The 24063-nt window shown below is 39.0% G+C and overlaps 2 protein-coding genes across 2 annotated transcripts; one reads left to right on the top strand and one right to left on the bottom strand.

Annotated features, from left to right (window-relative positions):
* Positions 1-970: 970 nt before the first annotated feature.
* On the bottom strand, positions 971-6561 carry LOC104445306 (protein ABCI12, chloroplastic). The gene is made up of 7 exons (XM_010059153.3): positions 6090-6561; positions 5049-5165; positions 4237-4473; positions 3768-3932; positions 3596-3671; positions 2699-2763; positions 971-1308 (listed from the first exon to the last, which is right to left on the bottom strand). The coding sequence occupies exons 1-7, from the start codon at positions 6441-6443 to the stop codon at positions 1156-1158; spliced, it is 1167 nt and encodes a 388-aa protein (XP_010057455.2). The 5' UTR covers positions 6444-6561; the 3' UTR covers positions 971-1155.
* A 7002-nt stretch (positions 6562-13563) lies between these two features.
* On the top strand, positions 13564-23777 carry LOC104445305 (RNA polymerase II C-terminal domain phosphatase-like 1). Its single transcript, XM_039312268.1, is given in 17 exon segments — positions 13564-14597; positions 15624-16100; positions 16351-16561; positions 16783-16940; positions 17072-17142; positions 17328-17433; positions 17541-17624; positions 18093-18685; positions 18778-18830; positions 19318-19448; positions 19556-19609; positions 19812-19908; positions 21574-21809; positions 21911-21997; positions 22320-22385; positions 22498-22571; positions 23088-23777. Coding segments are annotated over 17 exon segments (2931 nt in total). The 5' UTR covers positions 13564-14273; the 3' UTR covers positions 23197-23777.
* Positions 23778-24063: the final 286 nt, after the last annotated feature.

Below are 24063 nucleotides of genomic sequence, written 5' to 3'. Positions count from 1 at the left end.
GGCCTAGCCACCGGCCAGGGTCCGGCCATCGCCTTGGAGACCGTAGACTAGGTTGTCGCAACCTCAAATCATGGGGGTGTGACCTAGGTTCATGGTGGTTGCGACAGTGAATAGAGAGGCTGCAACAGGTCTCCAGTGGCTGCTGTGGCAATGGCCGTGTTCGATGACTACAAAGATGGGGTTTCCGACAAGAGTATTCTTCTCCAGCAGCCTCAACGCAACACGACGACTGAGTGAATGTTCGTGCAATGCAGCGGCAATGGCAGAGGCTTCAGCTAAGCATGGCAATGTCACCGTGCGATCGTGATGGTCGCACCCAAGCTCAAGTCCAACCAAAGCTCGCGTTGCCCAGATCCGCCACCTTGCCGATCGTCGAGCCACCTCTGGTTGCCTGCCGTGCCTGTGCTTCTAACCAACAAGCTCTGTCTCAAAGCATGCTACTTTACCTGCTTCACTCTATGAATAAGCAGACTTCTATGACAATCTATCTCTAGGAATTAGCTGTGTTTCGATAACACAGAGGAGAGCTCTGACTAGTCCGCGAACTGCGATGTCCTGTTTCGAACGACAGCGACTGCTCTGCTTCAGGGAGCGGCTTCAAGCTTTGGTTAGGTCTTAAATTTGCATACCTAAATACAGTTTGATGATTTCGCCAAACCATTTCCATCTTCAATACACGAATTCCCTAGCATCGAATATTAAGTAACAAACACCAATTTGGCCACTCGCAGGGCATAATCTGTAGCGTGATATACTCTCTTTCCCTTCTATTTCCTTGTTAATGGAGTAAAAGCATGCTGTACTGCATTTATTGTTCAGTTCACCAATCTTCTCATGAAGAATGGATTCTCATTCTCAATCCCAGGCATTTCCAGCTTTTTCCCCCTTTCCTTTGCCCCGTGACGAGGTACAGCAGACAATTGCTCTGGTAGAGAACCGTTGCCAAGCAACTCATCACGCTAGATAGAGCTTACGCTAAGAACCTGATCAATGCAGAGCAAGTTCCCAATACAGAGAAAACAAGGGTCGATTTGTTGCTGCACCTATGATGCCATCCATGTCGGGTAAAATTCCTACTTATACACAGATATGATTTGGAAAACCCGGGAACACTGCTATACTTAAACACAAAATAATGATATATTGATTTAAGCATCAAACGATCAAGTAATCGGACAGAATTGCTGCACCTACAATGCCCATCAGGCACAATAAGGAAACAGTATCTGCCATGCCATTTGATGAGGTTGATCGGAAATAAATCTTGTGCTTGTTGCTGTCACCTCTGAAGCCTCTTATAATCATCGCCTGTTAAAACCATTAATTTGAAGGATCAAAAGACAACAAAGCACAGGTGGGGAACTGCTTTTAAAGCTAAGCATTGTAAATGGGCACCACTGGCCTAAAAATTGAAACTACATTAGCTTTGGTTTTTCGAATTCTCGAGTGATATCCAACTGGGCTTTAAATAAACACTAGAGAACCAACAGATAAATGCAAGGTGTTGGAGTGCAATTCAGAAAGGGACGGTTGCTTACTCTAACAGTCAAAGTGAAACGAAATCAGTTATTCTGATTTATACCTGAACTATTGGACTCAAAACCACATAAGTTAGACATCAAACCAAGAATTAAGTCCCTACTTCTACATTTTCATCTCAAATTTCACGTACAGGTTGATCAACACTTCCTCATTGAGGGTTCCAATGAGATATTAAATCTCAGTTCACAGTCAATAAGGATAAATTAGATGCATTGCCCATCCAATCTGGCAGCCTCGAGGCAGAGCTGTACAAAAACTCTCCCCCCGCACCCCACACGCGCACGCGCACCCTCAAATCAAGGTCATGCACAATCAAATCGTCTCTGCAACAGTTTCACTCACTTTCGGAGCAAAACTTTCAAGAAAGGATCTTAAAGTTGGCCTAAAATCATGCAAAGAATTGGGACATACCATCACCCTAAGAGGAGTAAATAGGTGATTATTTTTTCATTCCAAAGCAAATAATGCATATTCTGAAGTGGCACATTGCTAGATATAACTGTTGTGCTAATGAGTGAAAAATTGCAGATAGATCACACTAAATTTCAGCTGAAACTGAGAATCTAACAAAGTGCCTAGACTGTATTATGTGATCATCCTAGACTGTATTATGTGATCATATTACATCAAATCAAGTAGAACTAGCTTTGCAATCTCAGATAGATTAAGGACATTCAGTAACCCGATCAAATGTGCCTAGATAATTCTAAATGTGAAATACTTGATTTCACGAAGTCCGTATCTTTGACTCGGGTTTTGCAGATGGTGCCAAGCTAAGGTGACAAGTGTCTATAAAAGTCTATAAATCAACAGAAAACAGAGTAAAACTATCATGCCAGCATTGTCCTATGAACAATTTCCTAAATTCAACTTAGGTCTATGCTTTAGCATCATTAGCTACAAACATATTTCTTTATTTGTTCTCCAAATTGGTATTTTTCATTTTCTCTGAAGTTGGCTATTGTAGCGTAAGATTGAGATATGAAATCATTGCATGAAACTTTTGACAATGCAAGCAACAAGAAAATCTTCTGGTCATCAGAAAAGGGTTAGACAGTTTCTCAGTTGGCAATTGGTGGATCTAAAAAAGACGCAACATTTCGCTACATGCATTTGAAGGAGGAACTATAATTCTAAACCAGAACGATATATAAACCTGTGAGATCTGCTCGGCATGGGTAAATATATTTTTGAAGATCCGACGAATGTAGGAAATGAACACTGCATAGTAAAAACCAATACAATATAATTAGTAGAGTAACTATAAAAGTTGAATAGTGTTAAAACAACAAAAAATATTTATTAGTAAGGAATCATAATGCACCCACACTCTTCATTATATTTTATTTTCAACATCATGACCCTTTGTATGCAGTTTTACATAAAATCAATAAATTTGAGTGAAGGAATATGAATAGGCAATGGAAAAAACGAGAGAGGTGCGCTAAATAAGTTTGGCCATACAGTATACAAATTGTTCAAAGAACAAGATGAAAGTGTAGTGACTACTGAGACAGCAAATAAATATAAATTTATAGTCCTGGCAATAGGGGCAGACTCCTGTGAGAACAGATTAGTATAACTACTAAATGAATATCACAATGATATTGATTGAGAGTTCCCACCAATTGAGACAAAGTATGTTCTGATAGCTTGTTAGCAATAGTATTATACTTCTATCTGCAGAGTAGTAGGTCATACTTTGCATGAGTTGGTACTTCATTAAGCATTTCTGCATGCAAGCATGTGATCGAGAGAGAGAGAGAGAGAGCAGGGGTAAAGAAGACAGGTTTTTTTCTTTTCTGCCCTCCTCCCACAAAGCCATATAAATTAACTGACGAAAAGGAGGCTATAAGATGCACGGGAGCAAAACATCAGTGGATCTACATCACTGTGACTAAAAGATATTGAACCCAAGATACTTTGTCACCTGTATAAAAGAGGATTAAAATGTAACCGGTGATCTGACTAAAAAGTTCCAGTTTCCAACTTCTCGAAGCCAACTAAAAGATGACTAAAAGCCAATAATGAATGCCAGAGATATAGTCGTTACCATCAATTGTCTCCATCATGGTCAACTTTTGCCAACTTATTCTACGAGATACTATTCCAAGTGCCACATTACGGACCTGCCATATGAAGTGGACATTTCAAACATATGAGACGACGCGGTAAACCTAATAGATTGATACTGAAGGAACTCATCCGACCAATTATAGTCTTACCTCATCAAATACAAGATTAATGAACCTTAATGAGAGCAAGAGGGTGAGGATAATTTCAGCAACTGGCGCACCAACATAACTAAATGGGAGCATATACCACTTCAAAGCAGATGCTAGTTGTTCTGGTGTTGTAGTTGTTAGGCAAAGGCTCGCACCTTGGAAAATCTTCAAAAGGAAGAATGATCTCTCCTCAGGATAATCTTTTTTTCAGTCTATATATGCAATTGATAGAACTTGAGAACATGAAAGTTCTATAAAATGAATATACCGTTGCAAGAAAAAAATTTAATCACTTATCTTCGAAGAAATGCTTCTTAGGAGTACCATTCCACATCAATCTAAAATAAATAATGAAGACAAGTACATTGGCTAAAGTATCTAACTCCACATTACTGAATTCACTGTGAACTACTTGTTACTGAATTCAATGTAAAGTGCAACTAAATAAGGATAATTATAAGCAACTCACAGTGAATGTTAAACAGGCAGCTGTGCTAGCCACTGACAAGCCCTTCCTTGTAAATCGTAGCGGTCCCAGCTTCATAATTAAGTATGAATAACCTTCAAAAGATGGAGGAACATTGGGCAATCCAACCATCGTGGGGGGTGGAGTTCTTGACTGGACTAATGGAGGCACACCATCTGATCCGAATCCCAACATTATAAAAAGAATGCCAGAGAGCAACGTTACTCTTCCCAGTTGATCCTGGAATAGCCAAACAAGTAAACAGGAAATTCCACCAGGGGGGAAAAGGATAGATAAAATCCGGTCATTCTTACATGCTGTATATCAAAGAATAAAGAGAATGTCCAGTAGGATATGTTTTCAACTGTTCAGAGTTAAATCATATTAGACCGTTCAGCTGATGCCTTTATGTCATTGTCCCTTGATAAAAGACCCTCAAATGGAATGAGGCCACAAAGGGCATGGAATAGCCAGTTCAACAAAGAGACAAACATAAATACAACGAACAACCGTAACTGAACAGAGGCATGACTCTCTTCCCCCCAACACCATGTCTCCGTTCTGAAGACCACAAGCCATAAGCAGAGAAGACAATTCATCTTAATGCCAGATATGACTTGATTTTACAAAAGGAATAGAATTATGGAAAACCAGACAGAGTCCCAAATTCTACTGTGTGCTCCTTAGATGCTGCAGTTATCTTTCTACGAAAAACACAAACAATGATCTGTTTGAACTAAAGGTATCCAGGGAAGCTCATTAAACGAATCTTAAAAGGATACGTGACTGTGTCAACGAGTCAACAGATCACTCACCATCCATGTATGTCTCGGTAGAATCCACACAGAAAGAAAGGCCAGGTACAACACTAGCCCAAAACGCATTATTATGTGGGACCTGGCTGGTAAAACAACAAGAACCAGAAGCCAAACCTGCAAACCAAAGACAATTGAGAAATTAATAACCTGTCTAGCTCTTGTGGAGGGTGAAGTAATTGCTTAAACTATTTGTACAGGCAGCCATCTGTTGTATTAGAGTATACATCATAGGAGCAAGTGGATAAGGGCACCTGAGCATCAATCTTGCATATGAAAAAGAGCTCGCATAACATAAAATATTTTGAATTAAAAGAAGGATTTGTCACAAGTCTTTTTAATAATCAAAAGAAGTCGTGCAAACAGCTTTTGAATCTTTGGTGCGTTTAGTGGAGAAGAAAAAATTCTTGATAAATACTGTGACTCCAAATGCCACAATCTTTCAGAGCTTAGTTCTGCTTACTAGAATGAATGGCAGTGCAGAGCAGCTGGAGATAGCAACTGCCAGAAATCACTTGATGGCAAGGAAGCAGCTGGTCAAAAGCTAAAACACTTCTACAATGTCAAGGATCATGACTAAAAGCTGTCAATTCACATAAGACCAGAGAAATGACAAGCAGTGCCCCTCCAAGCCGTGGCTACAGAACTTAAAAACAGGGGAAACAGCAGACTTAGTGTATGGATTTACTCTAGTTGACATGGCCCAAAAGACGTGTGCAGATCCCCATTGCCAAAAACTCAATGCAAATCAACACTTGGAAGTTCCCCTTCTCTTTCCAGAGTGTTTGCAAGCCAAGGGAAAACCAAGAAGTTACACTGCCTTATACTACTCTATCATTCCCAGAAATTCGGACTGAATTGATAGATTGACGGATATATAAACACATAGAACTCAGCACCATATCAAACAATCATGTAAGAGATCATGCCGATGAACAACCAATGAGTCCCTGCACGGCACGAAGTCGAAACACGAGAAAATTCGGCACCGGCGAAAATCTATTGCGACCACGTCAGTTCACGGCATGGAAAGTGCCTCACCAATTTGATCCTGGGATCCACCAAATGCAAGAACGTGGTGGGCGCCGCCACGAACTGGCTGATGGGGCTGGCGGTAGCATTGGCGATCAACCGCAGCACCTTATCGGCCCCAAGCACGCCCCTCGGCAGCCGCTCCACCCATCTCTCGACTCCCCCGCCGCTGCCATCTTCGGCTGACGACCTCGCCCGGAGACTCCGCCTTCCGGACGAAAGCAAGCTCCTTTTCGGCAAGACGAGGGGCCTAGGGTTTCGGCAGCTGGGCCGCAAGCTCCCGGCCGGCGAGCGGTTGAGGAGGGGGGTTTGCGGGAGAGGGGCAAAGGGTGCAGTTCGGAATGCGCAATTGGTGCAATTCATGGATGGAGAAGGGGAATTTGAGAGGTTTTGAGCAGAAGAATTTGCAGAAATGGAGAAAGAAAGGGGGAAGAAGGAAGAGTGAGCTGAAAATGGCGGGAGTTCAACGGTTAAGTTATTATATTTTGGGGGGGACGAAAAATGAAAATTATCCAAATATTGAGCCAAATGTGTGTGCGTTTGTATTGTATATATACGCATATATTTTCGGTTGAGGACAACCCTTACCGCACTGTCCTCAACCGGGGACTGAGTCAATTTGTAGTTGAGAACAGTGCCGTAAGGCATGTTAACTCACCTGTGTGCATTTAATTCATCTTCACTCACTTTAGGCGCGGAAAACTACTAGCTAAAACTGAAGTTCTGACATGGTATCTACTTTCACCACCGCGAGGAATTCTCTATTTTTTTATTTTTTATTTTTTATTTTATGACCCAGGGAATCCGCACACCGTACTGTCTGCACATGGATAGGCTCGACAAGGCCCGCAGGTAACGAGGGGGTAAACCCTGGTGACGCTAGTGGAAGACTCACCACCCCGACGTCGCACTTAAATCATATGCAGCTAGCGGGATTCAAATTCCTCTTATCTAGCAAATGATCATGGGAGTATTTATCCAACTAGGCCACCACAGACGGTGGTAAATTCTCTGTTTATCTTTGTCTTTCCAACATAGAGGGCAAATGATTATGAGAGCACTTATTCAATTAGGCCACCGCAGGCGGTTGTAAACTCTCTATTTATCTTTGTCTTTCCGACGGAGAGAGAATAGGAGGACAGCACAGGGTCTCCCACCCAAGGCGATTCTCCCGCCTGTTTCCTCCGTAAGCCTTTTAAGGACCTACTGAGATCCATGTACGCGTGTATATATACACAGTTACGCACATATATTTTCGGCAGAAATTGAAATAAATCCAGCCCTTGTATTCCATGCAAATCGTGTTTATGTTGATTTTGAAAATCTATGTTTCCAAAAATCGAGATTTTATTTTTCAAAATAGTCGGGAGATGATAAATTAACGATTTTCTTCAAGACTTCGGCATGTTCGACTAAAGGGAGGATTTCGACATTTTGTTTCGTTTTGCTCAAACAAAGGAGCCTCGAAATGCTGAGGGGAATGGGGTAAACCCTGGACTGATATGTCTTCCCACCACACACGTGCCATCGGGTAAATCGCCTGCGATGTCCGGGAATCAAACTCCTCCCCTTGTGTTAGGGGGAGAAGCTCACCGCCAGCCGCATCACCCAGGTAGTGGTTGGATTTCGACATTTTGTTTCCTTTTGCTCAACAAAGGAGCCTCGAAAACTTGTCAAGAAGCGATTAAGGATTTTGCACATGGACGACATTGCCATAGGGAAGGACGAGTGGTTGCGACACGATGGAGTCTTAAATGACTTTTGGATCGTATAATAAGAAAGAGACGGTGTTTTGAAAATGACAGTTTTTTTCTTTATTTAGATGTTTAATGACTACCTTAAAAGCACTCTTGAATATAATCAATTTCAGAATTTAAAGATTGAATGGGTATTGTGGGGAGTGTAGTAGTAGTTAAGGTGTGCAAAAAAATCGAGAACTGCCCAGAACCAACCATTCTAAAGGGAACCGGTCTTATTCCCAATTATAATTTATTGGAACCAATAGGTATAAGTCCAGTTTCTAATTCCAAGTGTAGAACCATCCACTCAAATTTAAAACAAAAAAAAAATTTTAAGAAAAATGAAAACCCTAAAATCTTTAATCTAAACCTCAACCCTCGTGAGCTAAGTGTTTGTCTCGTCTCAATCTTACCTCATCTAAGTCATCCTTCTATCTCTCACTTACATCATCGATTTTCAAACTCAACACCCATCGACTTACGGCATCAACTCTAAACATTAAATAGGAGCCAAATCTTTTTACTTGATCTTGTAATTAAGAATGTGGAAGTTCTTTGTCTTTTGCTTTACTTTGGCTTATTGGAGAACATTGCATTAAGTACGTGAAACTTGGTGGGACCAGTTCCATGAACCTACCTGAGAACTAAACTAGATCAACAGTCTAATTGTTGAATGGATCTATGAAACCAACTAGTGATTCTCGGTTTCAATTTTTCGAAACCGGTCCTTAGTGGCGGTTCCTAATTTCGGGTAAGAACCACCCACCTGAACCATACTCACCCCTAATTGTAGTTGTGGATTATATTCCAAATCCACTGAGATGAATTTTGAATTAGCCGGTATAATTTCTTGAAAAGCGAAAAAAATATCTAAAAAGGTGAAACTATTATTTGATATGGAAATTAGAAAAATTAAGGATGACTAATGACAATTTTTAGACGAATGTTTGATGACAGTTAAAGTTGGTGGTTTTCTTGTAAACAAAAAAGATTCGAGGTAGATTTTGGATTGAAGAAAGTTTGGAGTTTTTCAGACAAAGAAAGTTGGGACAAATTTGGATTTTACCTAAAGATAAAAAAAAAAAATCGAATCATAATTGAAGCTGAATTCAAATTAGAGATTAGGCCAAAATAATTAGGGCACAATTATATGCAATTATTTATATCAACATCTGTTGTTTGCGAGAATAATTACAAAGCCCAAAAGAGGAGGCAACAAAGTCACGCGACTGGACAAAAAGGTAAAGGTTAGCTTTCGATAATGTTTTGACCGGATCAAATCGGGTACAGTTCCTTGCTCAGGACATCACGTTTCCATTCCTTTCCCCACACTTCACTCAACAATTCTTGTCCGCATTTTAGGTGATACATGAAATTTACCTTGAAATCGAGATTAAAATTAATTTTTGGGGACCAAATCGGTTGCATAATAGAGTACGATAACCAAAATCGAACACGGTATTAGTGTAGGGACCATTTTTGTAACTTCTCGTCTTTTGTTTATTTTTTCTCTATGCATTTATCTTAGGCAGCGGCGCTCATTAGCGATTTATGTTGACATTTGGATGGAAAGTATAGACTTTGTTCTGAAATCACAATAAGAGATTGGTGTAGGGATCAAATTTGTCACAAGGAGGTAAAATATGAAGAATAGTCCGACAAAATAAAAATACCACATGGATCTTTCATGTAATATCCTCTAGTGATTAAATTTGATTCGGGCATAATAAGTGGTTTTTACCTCTTCTAATTATGCATGCCTTTTTGACCAAAAAAAAAAAAAAAAAAAATTATGCATGCCTTCTTCTTTAGTGGTCAAGTGACGTTTGGGCCAATTTTCGTGCACCTTTTCTACTTATGTACATCTTTTACTCGCTGTCATAAAGTAAATAATCTTTAAAGAATCTCCAAATAGGAGAAATAATTTTTTTTGGCACATATAAAAGCCTTTTAAATGTTTTCATGAGGCGACAGTAGCACAAATGCCCACGAATTTTGATTTATTATGTAATGTTGTCCATAAACTTTTAATTAAAGCAACATGATTCATGAATTTTAACTTAATGTACCATATTATCTTTAGAATTTTAATTTATTCAATGCGATTTCTAAATTACATGAAAATGTAACATTAGACCAAAATTTATGGTTCACTCAAATATATTAAAAGTTCAATGACGATATTACGTAGTTGACAAAAGTTCAGTATTATATCGACAAATTAAATGTTTCGGGACCACTTATATGATCTTCCCTTTTCATAAAGTTATTTTCTATTATTTATTTTGTTTTCTCGTATGGAGTGCAGATTATTTAAGCTTACTATATGATACTTGGACAATACGCTCATTTTTCATTAAACATGTTGTAAAGTTTCTAGAGAATAGATGAAACTCTATTGCGCAGCTTTTTTAAGCTTATACGAAAACTCTTTTATTTTATTACTTATCTTAAAATGAATGGGACAAACCAATTTATAAAATCTTTTTATTTTCTGATTTTTTTTTTATCTCATAAGTACCACGCATATTAAGTATGACACGCAAATGACGAGATGTATAGTTTCAACTTGGTATCGTACAAATTTATAACAAGAGAATAATATCACCAAGCCAAAGTAGGTTATAATTTGACGCAAGAAGAGTAATAACATTTCATAATTAATTCATTTTCAGGAAATTGTGAAATTTTCATCTCGATACAAAACTAATTTTACATTGGTTCAAATCCAATTATAAAGAAAAAAAGAACTCCATATGTTTATGTTTATGGATTATTTGATGTTTTGATATGGTAATTTTTTAAATAAAATCTAATTTTCAATTTTTGTGTTCCCCCATTAATTATTCTGGCTAAATCTAACCCCAAATTGGGAGGAAAAAAAAAGTTCGACACGTCTCAGGGGCAAATACCCGTGCCACGTGGCACTCGTCCCTACCACTCAATAAAATCTCGGCCTTTTGCTCAAACGCGTCACGGCCAATCGCCATCAGCCAATCCCCGCTCTACTCGTATCCATGAAGATCAACTTTTAGGATTTATTTTTTTAATTACTAAGAAATATTTTCCTAATCAAATAATATTTCCTTTTTTGACTAAAAAAAGTTGATATTTCCTTTTCGCCACCTTAACGAACCCATTTTAGATTCAACAGCAATCGTGCTATATACTCGATTTATTTTTTAATTGTTTGCTAATATGGTATTGTTCCATGATTGGGTAAGGATGCACAACTCTAGTTGCATCCACAAAATCATTTTCGAGGTTAAAGTTTTGACTGTTTAGTAGTATTTCATAATTAAGTAACAAAAGGCGATGTAACATTAACTCTCTTTTTTTTGTCCTTTTGACCACTTTATGAAACCCTTTTTAGATCCAATAGAAATCACATCTTATTCTTAATTTATCTCTTATTTATTTAGTAATCGAGTAACGATGGATGACTCTACTTGTATTCATAAAATCACTTTTAATTCTTCAATTTCTTAGTAATATTCCCTAATTGAGTGACGGCGAGGTCATCGAGCTGCCTATTCGTTTTTGGGATAAATATACCAAAAGTCCTAAAACTTGTAATCACATCATAAAATTTACAAAAAAATGTAATCTAATCTTACAATTCATTAAAATGGCGTAATTAAATCGTTCTATTAACCCGATCTAAGTTGGCTGATAAAAAATGCTAATTCGTTTTTCTTATTATTTTCTCTCTCCTACATGTTTAAAACATGAAGGACGATGTTAAAATGACACCATTTTGGTTTAAATATGATTTTTAATATAAATATTATAAATAAATTAACTTAAAAAAAAAAGCAAAGCAAAATTGCCGCCGCCGCCCCCACCATTGTCAGGAAGGATGATTGATGGCCAAGGGTCAATGAGGATTGTCGGGCCCTAGTTAGTGGATAAAATCTAATTTTGATCAAAATCTCTTGTTCCTTACTTAGAGATTTCGACAAAATCTAATTTGAATCCTTGCGTTCCCATTGCTTTTTAACCAAACCAATTCTTAATTATTCTGGTTTACTAACCCAAAAAAAAAAAAAAAGGGGTGGATGGGAAAAAAGCCCGACACGTGTCAAGGGAAAATACTCGTGCCACGTGGCATTCTTCCCCAACACTCAATCGAGTCTCCGACTTTTGCTCAAACGCGTCATGGGTGTGCAAAAAGCATAGACTTTTTACGATCAGCCAATCACCACTCTGCTCTTACTCATCAAAAATCAAAATTTCGAGATTTTTTTTTTCATTACTTAGAAATATACCCTAATCAAGTAATATTTTCTTTTGACCACTTTACGAAACCCATTTTAGATTCAAGAGCAATGCAATGCATCATTAAATTGGTTTTTTCAATTATTCAGTAATATGGTAATTTTTCGTGATCGAGGAAAAATGCACGACTCTACTTGTATTAATAAAATTATTTTCACGAATTAACTTTTTGATTGTTTAGTAGTATTCTGTAATCAAATAACAACGAATGTGGTAAAATTGACTTTTTATTTTGGAATAATTATATAAATTGGTCATTGAATTTTGCCAAAATGTGCAATTTAATCTACTGAATTTTTAATTTTTTCAATGTGGTTATTGACTTTATTTCATTGTGCAATATGATATATGAACTTTTAATTCACTTAATATAATCTATCTATCTATATATATATTTTTCATAAATGTTCAATCCAGTCTTTGAATGATTGTGTCACTACGTTTAATCTAGTTTATTGATTATTTAGCCTGTAGACTAAATTGAATGTGTACACAAATTTAGAGATTACATTAAATTAATTAAAAGTTTAATGACCACAAATTGCATATTGAGGCAAAGTTAGGAACTACATTTAATAAATCAAAAGTTCATAAATTACATAATACGTTTAGACAAAGTTCATCAACTATATATGCCATTTTCCTCAAGCCACTTCTAGCGAGCCCTTTTTAAATTTAATGGCAATCGCACTATATTCTTAACCTATATTTTAATTATTGGGTTAATATTATAAAAATCCTAAACTGGCATACTCATGACAATTTTACCCATAACTAGTTTGTGGTTATAAAAAACACTCAACCTAGCACACTCGTGACAATTATATCACCGACTAATGTTGCATCACCAAAAACCCAAGCTAATGCACACTTGACATGTTTATTCTCTATTAGATTCTTTCAAATTTTATCGTGAAATCATTGAGTTTGATGACACATGGCACAAACTCAATCAACATGGTAAGTCCACGTGGAAATCCTTTTTAATTTGAAGTAAATTTGTCACAGTTGAATTAGTTTCAATTTTGTTACGACAGTAACCCTCGGTCATCTAGCAATACACTAATATTCCCGATCGAGTAAGGATGCACCACTTTGCTCATGTCCAGAAAACCGTGACTAATCTCTCAATTATCAAGTAATATTTCCTAATCGAGCAACGACGGACGAGGGCATGGTCAGATCAGCTTTTCCTTTAGGCCCACTCTACAAAAAAAAAAACCCTAATCTATTTCTTTAATTATCTAGCAGACTATAGCAACTGGGCAATACCCTCCTAATCAAGCAACCACGGGCATTGCTTAGATCAATCAAATTTCCACATTATCTTAAATCTAAATTCAAAATTAAAACAAATAATGAATTAAAAATTTAAATTATCACCATCATCATCACCATCATTATTATATTCATGCGTGTATTATCATCGATATCGTCACCATATACGGGCGCGCCAGGAGGCGCTGGCTTTTGACCTTTCGCCATCCGGATCTAGGGTTTCTAATTTTTCGCCTCCTCTCTCTCCCCCTTTTTCCTCTAAAAGGAGGTGCAGATTTTCATCCCCATCTCCATCTTCTGCAACATCTTCTCCATCTTCGCCTCCAATCGACCCCCACCACCGCCACCGCCACCGCCAAACCCTAACTCAGAACGCCGCCGCCGCCGCTGCTTCTCCGCCGCTTTCCGGCGGCCGATCGGTGGGTCGGTCGGGGATTTCTCGGCGCCGATTGGTTAAAAAAAAAAACTAGGGTTTGGAGGAGCTTTTGCCCCCTGCCCCCTGCCCCCGGCCACCCGTTTTCTTGTTCGGTTCTTGCCCCCTTTTGTATACCCACATCTGGCCGTCGTCGAAATCGGTGGCGGATCTAAGCAATTTTCGAACGGGAACACGCACGCGAGAAAAGGGCTGACCTAAATTTTTCATTTTTATTTCGGCCTCGTCTTCGTTTGACCTTTTTTTTTTTTTCGTTTCCGGGTTCGTTCTCACTTAAAAAGACAAAAATTTCAAGATCAGGCAAGGGCCTTTAAAAAGGGGTATCATCATCCGTGATTTGATTCGATTCGATCTTGATCGATTTGATGATTGATTGATTATTATTAAAGGGACGGACGGAGGAGGGACTGACGGAGGAGGGGGTTTTGACCGATTTTTGATTGAGCCCCGTGGGGGAGGAAGAACATGTACAAATCGGTGGTGTACCATGGGGAGGAGCTGGCGGGGGAGGTGGAGATTTATCTGCAACAGCCGAACAGGGACGGAGGAGGAGGGGAAGACGAGGGTTGTTATCAGAGTAGGAAGGAGAAGGCGAGACTGGTGGAGAATGTGGTGAAGGAGAGGGTCACGGTCGATCACCTGTCGCCGCCCAGCGAGAGGTGCCCCCCGCTCGCGGTGCTCCACACCATTGCTCCTAGTGGGATTTGCTTCAAAATGGAGGCCAAGTCCTCCCTGTCACCGGACTCGCCGCTCTCCCTTTTGCACTCCTCCTGTACCAGAGACAGCAAGGTATCTATCCATCAGCACACAACCCATTGAACTTCAGGAACATAACCCAGATAATTCAACAAAAGAAAGAATTAATTCGAAAGAAGATCAAGAAATGGGAAATACCCATAAAGATTTAAGAGCTTAGTACACATGAATTGGTAATCAAGGCGAACCCTTTAATTTTACTATGGACTGTGGACAAATTATTGAGGACGAACTATATGACATGCACCTTTGTATCTGTTTTCGAGAGTTTCAGGGAACTCCCAGGATGAATGGGCTTCTAAATTTTGCAGATTTGTTCTTAACTTCTGGGGACAAGGTTTCATTTGATTGACGATTGTACACAAAAGCTTGGACTTTATTCCTGTTCCTATTATAGAACTCTGTCTTGATTGACTTGAAGACTTGTTCCTCAGCTTGCTGAAGTTGGAGCGCTGTAATGAGACTTAAATGATGCTAGAACTATGCCATCTGATTTTAATGATTGATTTCTGTGTTTGACATGGATGTGGTCTGGAAACTGCTGTTTTTGTTGATAAATGACAATTGAGTACTTAAAATCATGGTAGCAGATTTCAGTAGTTGATTGATTGCAGCGTTTGCAGTATTACACCACCTACTATAGGTGTCTGGACTAGTTGATATTTCAAAATTTGAGGAAATGTCCGAATTTTAATGTTGTTGATCTTATTAACAAGGTGATTTTTAGCATAAAATGTCACAATGTAGCTCTGAGGACAATCCATTGAATTTTCGTGAACATGTTGAGTCGTGTTGGCAGGAACATGCAGGCATGTATGGTACAGAAATTACCTGCAAACATAATTGCATTGAATTGCTACCATTAATTTGCCTCACTTCTACAATCGTTTTTACAAGAACAAGATGTGACACCCTTGCAAACCGAATCTCACCTCATACAAGGCTCTGAGGAGAGCTCACTGTAGAGAATTTATTTAAAGTACCTGATATCTGTCATGTTTGGTGCTTGATATCGGTTTTCTTGAAAATTGACGTTTGTTTTTTCAATATCAATTTCAGACTGCAGTGATGCTACTCGGAGAAGATGAACTTCACTTGGTTGCCATGTACTCCCGAAATGGTGATAGACAACATCCATGCTTTTGGGGGTTTTGTGTCTCATCGGGACTTTACAGTTCTTGTCTTGTCATGCTGAACCTAAGGTGTCTTGGGATCGTATTTGATCTCGATGAAACGCTCATTGTCGCCAATACCATGCGATCCTTTGAGGATAGGATTGATGCTCTCCAACGCAAAATAAATTCCGAGTCAGATCCGCAACGCATTTCTGGCATGCATGCAGAGGTGAAGAGGTATCAGGATGATAAGACGATTCTTAAGCAGTATGTCGACAATGATCAGGTTGTTGAGAATGGGAAAGTGATCAAAGTTCAGTATGAGAATGTCCCTGCGTTTTCTGACAACAGCCAACCTCTTGTTCGTCCACTCATACGGTTGCCAGAGAAAAATATTATTCTGACCCGCATTAATCCGCTGGTATGCATGTAATGCTGAGCAGTACTTGTGCCTGTCCACCGATGTTTGTCTCTGTTTTTTTGTTTTGTGCGACTGAAATGTACAATTGAAATGTTGGTATGTGGGATTTTCAAGGTCTCTTCTAAAAAAATGTGTATCAAGATTTTCTACAATATTGACTCGATGCTGCAGCTAGTATTTAGTGTCTTTGAGAAGGCTAGCACGTACCAACCACCATCGCTTATGCAATTTTTCTCTTTTACCCATGCAGATTCGCGATACAAGTGTTCTCGTGAGGTTGAGACCTGCATGGGAGGAACTTCGAAGTTACTTAACTGCTAGAGGGCGCAAGCGCTTTGAGGTTTATGTTTGCACTATGGCTGAAAGAGATTATGCTTTGGAAATGTGGAGGCTTCTTGATCCAGAGTCAAACTTGATACAGTCAAAAGAATTTCCGGAGCGCATTGTGTGTGTTAAGTCTGGTAAGTTACTTAAGTTTGTTAGATCTCCTTTCGCTTTCTTCATCTGGCTAATGAAACTGTATACTTGATGAATGGCCTTTCATTGTTAGTTTTCTGGGAAAATATGAATAGCCTCCTGTTGATAGACTTACTTTAAGCGTCTTTGGGTGGTTGTATCATAGAGGACACTGATTTTTTTTTTCCTTTTTTGGGGGGATCTCTTCATCTGTTGCTGTGCACAGGTTCAAGGAAATCACTGTTTGATGTCTTTCAAAATGGAATATGCCATCCTAAGATGGCATTGGTGATTGATGACCGTTTAAAAGTTTGGGATGAGAAAGACCAACCTCGTGTTCATGTTGTTCCTGCATTTGCCCCATACTATGCTCCCCAAGCTGAGGTACAAGAATGAAGTTTCTCTGCTGCTTGAAGTTGTGATGGGCTAAGACATATTTGCCCCTGCAAGTTGAAGAGTTTTCTTTATCCTGCCTTACCAGCATTCATAATTTTTTTCCCCTCTCTGTTTTACAGGCAAACAGTGCTGTTCCAGTATTATGTGTTGCAAGAAATGTTGCTTGTAATGTTAGAGGCGGCTTTTTCAAGTAAGTCAGTAAAAGGCGGACATTTTTTTCTGAAGTATGCATGAATATGCTTATCCTATGATATCCTTTGGTATAACATGAGTTTAAATTTAATATTTGGACATTTTTTCTGTTGTATGCATGAATGTGCTTATCCTATGATGTCCTTCGGTAGAACTTGGGCTTAAATTTAACATTTGGAACAGAGAATTTGATGAGGGTCTTCTACAAAGAATTTCAGAAGTTGCATATGAAGATGACACAAGAGATATCCCTTGTCCTCCTGACGTGAGCAACTATTTAGTTTCAGAGGTTAGTTGTGATGGTCGTGTCATAGGCTAAATACTAGCCAAATACTGGTTGCATAGGTCTGTCGTTCTGCATGATTTTCTCACCACAGTTGAACCATACTGTTTCAGGATGACACTTCTGCCTCAAATGGAAACAAAGATCCACTTTCTTCAGATGGAATGGCAGGTGCTGAGGTCGAAAGAAGATTAAAGGTACATAATATCTTTCTTGATGTCAACATGTAAAGCTGCATAGTATTTATTGTTGCTTATTAGAAAGGATTTCATTAACGAGTGTCCCACGGGCAATGGAAAAGCAACTACTGAAGGAAATTTTCTAATTTCCATCGTACTAATTGCCCTCATGGATGCATAACCAATGCCTTGAAAGTTGAATTATTTGCAGTAGTGTACTTAACAAGTGTCTGGGGCACTTGTTACAAGACCCAATGAATAAATAGAGAAAAAAAAAAGTGTTGTTCTGCTTATGCAAGCATACGTTAATGTTACTTGATGGTTTTCAGGCTGAGAGCCAACTTTTTGATAGGTTGTGGGAGCAGATCATTTCAATGATTTCATATCAAAATGTGGAATTTTTTTTTTTTCTGTCATTCGTGTTAATTGATTACCTGCCTTTTGGAGTTATCAGTTCAGCCTAGTGAAATCAATGTTCTAATGCAGGATGCAATTCCAGCTTCAATTGTCTCTTCAGCAATTTCTAATTTGGATCCAAGGATACTTGCATCTCTTCAGAATGCACTGGCATCTTCTGCAAGCACAATTTCTTTGTCTACATCTCAGACAACAGCTTCTACCTTTCCCAGTGCACAGTTTCCTGAAGCTACTGGTTTAGTTAAAAAATTTGGCCAGGTTAGTCCTCCAGAGCAAAGCATGCAGAGTTCACCTGCTAGGGAAGAGGGTGAGGTGCCAGAATCAGAATTAGATCCCGACACCAGGAGGCGGCTGCTCATATTGCAACACGGGCAAGATACTAGGGATCAAGCTCCTGGGGAACCGCCATTTCCTGTAAGACCTCCTATTCAAGTATCCGCTCCAAGGGCACAGTCACATGGAACCTGGTTTCCGGTGGAAGAAGAGATGAGTCCAAGGCGACTAACCAGATCAGTTCCGAAAGAATATCCATTAGATTCTGAAATGCATATTGACAAGCATCGACCTCATCATCCATCCCTTTTTCCCAATATGGAGAGTTCCATTCCTCCTGAAAGAACTGTTCATGAAAGTCAAAGATTGCAAAAGAGGTGAAGATGGAAGTTGATTCGGTTGAATGATTTGAATCTGCTTAAGTGAAATTTTGTTGTGAAGGTTGTGCATTTGACCTTATTTTCTTTCAGGGATATGGTAGAGATGACAGGCTAAAGCTAAACCATAACTTTTCCACTTATCATTCTATCTCTGGTGAGTTACAGCTCGTTTCATGGGGTCCTTCATCAAAAACCATTTTGGACATAAAGTGGTGTTTTTCTAGTGTTGATAATATTGCTTATAGAATTTGGTGGGGCCTGTAACTTTTGTCAAAGTTGTTTGTGTGATGTGAATGTTCTGTTGGACATTATTACCTTGTTCTTGCGCGGGGTAGGGGCCGTGGTGTGGGGACCTGTTGAAAAGGACACCCCTGCCTTGGTTAGGTCAATGCCGTGCTGATAATTTTACTGATCATTACTTTTGCCAATGGTCCTAAAATTTTCAGTTGTTGGTTTTGTATAATACGACAGAAATGTAGGAGTTCTCAATATAATCTCTGTTACTTACATACTACCTGCCCGGTTGAGTGCATGTCTCATCGTGTTGCTTTTTTGGTTTTTCTTGATAAATATTCTATTATCATTTATAATCAGTAGTTTTGTTTTGTAGACTCATGTTCTCATTGCTGATTGACTTGAAGGTGAGGAAAATTCTTTGAGTCGCGCATCAACAACTGGTCGAGATTTTGACTCTGAATCGGGGCGACCTACACCAACTAGAGAAGCTCCAGCTGTTGTTTTACAGGAAATTGCAATGAAGTGTGGAGCAAAGGTAATTAGAAAATGCCTTGTTATTGTTGAGGTTCAGTTAGAATGCACTTTTCTGTAGTCTTTGGATCCCTTAAAGTTTCATCTGTTAATTTGAACAAAAATTTGCAGGTGGAGTTTAAACCGTCTTTGCTTCTAAGCATGGATCTGCAGTTTTCTATTGAGGTACTTCCTCACTAGGAATAGTGTTGAGAATTTTTACTTTCACTCTCAACATTTCTCACCTCATTGGATTTGTAAACTCAATTATCTACATTGTGTATAGGTCCCTTGGCTGTGACATTCTTAGTTAAGTATAATTTAAAAACACGCTACTTATAGGAAAAGGTATACTTAAGAACACTCTACAAATTGATTTCTCTTGTAGGCTTGGTTTGCGGGAGAGAAGGTTGGTGAAGGGAGTGGTAGAACAAGAAGAGAAGCTCAACACCAGGCTGCTGTAGCTTCGCTAAGGCATTTGGCCGGTGAGATGCTCTCTTACAGTGTCCTGTTTACTGCCTTGTCTTGGTTCTGTTTGACTGCTTAATCTTGATGGTTATTGGAAATGGTGTCATAAGAAATATGTCAATTGATGGTCATTGGGAAACAAGTGTGGGTTCTAGTATGTCTCGTCGATTTTCTGCTAAATGTAAGGATGTTCGAGCATAGTTGACACGACATATGTAGGCTTGGATACTTTGAAACAACCTAAAGAAAAGTTCTGTCTCCTGGTTAATCTGCCAGAGTGACCATTGGAATGTTTGGTAAAATGAAATTAGCGTTACCTGTTTCATTAAGCATTTTTAATACTTTTATTGCTATAATATAAGAATAGGCAATTTTATTGAATCATAAGGGATTACTATGTCATAATGCTGTTGACTACTGTAACTTAAGCTAAATATGTGTTTGCCTGTAAAGATGCATGCAAAATAATTTACCTTCACTTTAGTAGGTGTGTTTTTTCTGGCTGGATTTTATGTTTATTATTTTGGGGCGGGAGAAAAGAAGGGGAGGGCAGCCTATTAGAGCCTGAATTAACATGGCCAGAAAATGTCAAGGTTATCTTGGAGAAGCATGAGACAATTAATATCTGGTCAAGGAAATCCTAAGTGCCTGATGGACTATGTATATCTCCCGGGAGAGAGTGCTGAAATTTTTCAGTATATGATTGGGCTGCTCTGTCTTACTACTGCCAGAAAGGTGGTTCTTTTTGCTCTCTATAAGGATCAGCCTTCATTTTACCCCTCAATCCTTATTTTCAACCTTTTGGGTACCTGTTATGGGAATTAGTTGGAAATATCCATAAATCCTTATATTTTTTAACAGAGACCATAAATCCTTATCTACTTGAATAGCCATCTTTTTCATGAATCTTGGTACTACAGTATTGCTTAAGCTGTAATGTGAAGTTTGCAAGGCCAGTCCCAGTTCTTTGTGGATTCTATTGGGGTGGACCAAAGAGTGTGGGATCTAGCCTTTTTTTGGGCCAAAGTGTACTATCTAGTTGAAGCCATGGGATATCTGTTTCAACAAACTCCATAGGATCAGAATGTGGAAGTTTGCTGCTCCTCTAGGACCTCTACTATGCATCTAAAATGGAAAAAGTATTCCTCTACCATGTGCACCTACTAGACGTCCGAGAAGTTAGTGATTGCTAATTTATGATCAAAATGCAGTAGGAGCATTGATAGGTTTTAGGACTTGTTTGGACCCCAGAATGTTGGATATGTTCCCATTCTTTGTTGTCATGCTTATAAATAACTATTGAATAAACAGGCCTGAGGAAAATGCATGATAACTGAGATGTTTATGCCTTTCAGTGAAACACGCTGTACATGTTGAATGAAAAACTTAATTATGAACAATTGCGTTTGAATTCTTAAGGTTCTTTTTTGCAGAACCATCAGAAAAAACTCATTATGTCTGGCTTCGTTGCAGCTTGAACTATGGGTTTCTTTTTTTTATAATTAAATTTATTTATTTATTTTAATTTCCATCTCCTGGGTTTTTCAAGTATTATTGGTCTGGCGTTTCTTTGAAAAATTCATAGATCTTAGCACTTCTCACAACTACTAACGTCGTGGATGGAAATACTAAGAATTGATTTTCTATTCAGTTTATTGACTTTTTGCAATATTATTTTTCAGGTATATACATGAACCGGGCAAAGTCCGATCCTGCTTCCAGACAAGGAGATGGAAATCGGCCATCCCCAGCAAGCGAGAATGGATATTTTGGTAGTATTTACTCTTTTGGGAATCAACCGTTGCCCAAAGGGGATCCTGTTCCTTATGCTACTGCAGCTGAGCCATCAAGATTTCCAGACCCGAGATTTGAAGGCCCTAAGACTTCAATGGGCTCTGTTTCTGCACTTAAAGAATTAGTGAGAAATTAAAGAACTTGTTCAATCTTTTTGTATATAAATCAAAGCATGATTTGCGTGTCTGCTTAACAAGATCCATTCCTTTTCCTTTTGATCATCAGTGCATGATGGAGGGTCTTGGCATGGTCTTCCAATCCCCACCACAGCTGACAACGAATCCCACGCAGAATAAGGAGGTTCACGCACAGGTCGAGCAAATGCAATTTTGATTCTCTGACATTCTAATTTTGTGAACTTCAGAGCATCGATTGAATTCTTCATTTTGAATTCCTTGTTAATTAGAAGTCAATAGAGGAATAAAAGCCTGGTTTTAGTGAATTATACCCTTGACTTGAATAAACTAATTTCTGACACTATAAACCATATTGTTGTTTTATTTTTCAAGGCCTTTCCAATAGACAACATGATTTGCTAGAACGGGAAAGGCTTATGGATTGTTTTGTGATGCATCCTTGGTTCTATTGTTGAAATTCGACTAATGTCTTTTTCTACTCCATTATCAACTTTCAGGTTGAAATCGATGGGCAGGTTTTGGGGAGGGGAATTGGCTTGACATGGGAAGAAGCTAAGATACAGGTAACTTCTTCCTACAAAATTCAATGTATTAGACATGTCATGATTATATCAAGCATCAGAGACACAAATTATCTTTTCCAGGCTCTCTCAACAACTTTATTTCTTTTCTTAGGCTGCTGAGAGGGCTCTGGGGTCGTTGAGGTCAATGCTTGGTCAAGTTACTCCAAAACGTGCAGGCTCCCCCAGGTCAGTGATTTCACATGTGGCCAATCTTAGCCATAATTTTGTCTTCCTTTTGTTGTAGTGAACTCAAGCCAATGCTAATATAGGAAAGGCTGGATTGGCCTATCTGGCTCTTTAGAACTCCTGATTTGCAAAGCTTACTGGAAAACTTATTACTATCTTGCACAAATTTACTGCGAATTTTTTCGCAAGTGCTCTATCACACTTCCTTTGGCCATCACTTCTTTCCATTTTTCTCATTGGTCCACTTTTTAGGCACTTTAATTTTGCCATTACTTACGAAATGGAACAAGGGAGCTTGCAAAAGTGCTCTACCCCACTTCCATTGGCCATCTCTTCCATTTTTTCATCGGTTACTTTTTAGGCACTTTAATTTTGCCACTAACAAAATGGAAACAAGGGAGCTTTGGTAGCTCTCTCTCTCCCTCTACAAGTGATTGATTTCTTGCCATCTAAATAAATTCTTGTCTGTTTATCAAGATGAATATGCCATTGTACTAATTCGATGTTGTGGAAAAGAACATTGCAAGGGATACCGAGTAAACGACTCAAGCCGGAGTTCCCGAGAGCTATGCAGCGGATGCCCTCTTCAGCTAGATACCCCAAGAACGCCCCTGCTGTTCCCTAACTGTTTGAGTTGAGGTTTCATTCTTTTTGCTCTCTATCTGGGTCGTTCTCAGTTCACATGTGGAGAAGTCGGAGATATCGAATCGCAGGGTCATGTTTCGTTTCGACAACTGACAACATGTCCCAGCCAAAATCTTCCATGTTGGCCTGACGGCTTTGAGGGCGTTCAGTATCAGAAGTGTAGATGAACCCGAGACTGCCTCACAACTCGAGCCATCATTTTGTCTGCATGATTCCGGTCTCTGGTGTAAATCAGATTCTTTGGTTGCGCCGTGTGTATTTACTACACAAGGCAGGACCCAGGAATTGTGCACGGCTCGACAAACCGCCGCGGATCGAAAGGCTGCTTCCACTCGATGCCTCGGGGTGGCGCGAGGACCTGACCAACTGACCGACAGTGTTAACCGTGCTACACTTAACTGTTTTCCCTTTTTTTCTCTGCTCGGCGGCCCGCAAGATGGGGGAGATTATGGTAATTGTAGAGCTGCGGTACTGGTGAAATTTTTCGGCATGGCGATGTAACGTTTCGGTGTATCATGGTTGATTCTTTGAGCAATGAAATCTGCACGATTTGTTTGGTGAGTGTTGTGTGCATTCAGACTGATGTTTCTAAGTTCTCTATGGCCGATGGACTAAATACACAGGCGCATGATCTTGCAGGAAAATGGGCGAGCAGTGCATATAAGATTTTTGTGAAATATTAGGAATGTCCTCAATATGGTAATGCTTGATATGGCAATGGATTAATATTACGAAAGATCCTAAACTTGTACATTTTTGATAAATTTATTTCAATTTAATTTTTTGATAATAAAAAATCCGAAACTGATAAGTTTGTAATAAACTCAATTTTTGTTAGTTTCTTTTT

The sequence above is a fragment of the Eucalyptus grandis genome, chromosome 5, assembly GCF_016545825.1.
Source record: "Eucalyptus grandis isolate ANBG69807.140 chromosome 5, ASM1654582v1, whole genome shotgun sequence".
Taxonomy (NCBI): Eukaryota; Viridiplantae; Streptophyta; class Magnoliopsida; order Myrtales; family Myrtaceae; genus Eucalyptus; species Eucalyptus grandis.
This window is presented reverse-complemented; position numbering and strand designations above follow the sequence as displayed.

Coding starts and splice junctions, on each gene's coding strand:
- LOC104445306 (XM_010059153.3), bottom strand. CDS start 6,443: ATGAATTGCACCAATTGCGCATTCCGAACTGCACCCTTTGCCCCTCTC. Junction 2,764..3,595: donor CATGATGGAGACAATTGATG/GTAACGACTATA, acceptor TTTACTATGCAG/TGTTCATTTCCTACATTCGT. Junction 1,309..2,698: donor ATGCCGAGCAGATCTCACAG/GTTTATATATCG, acceptor TGGTTTTAACAG/GCGATGATTATAAGAGGCTT.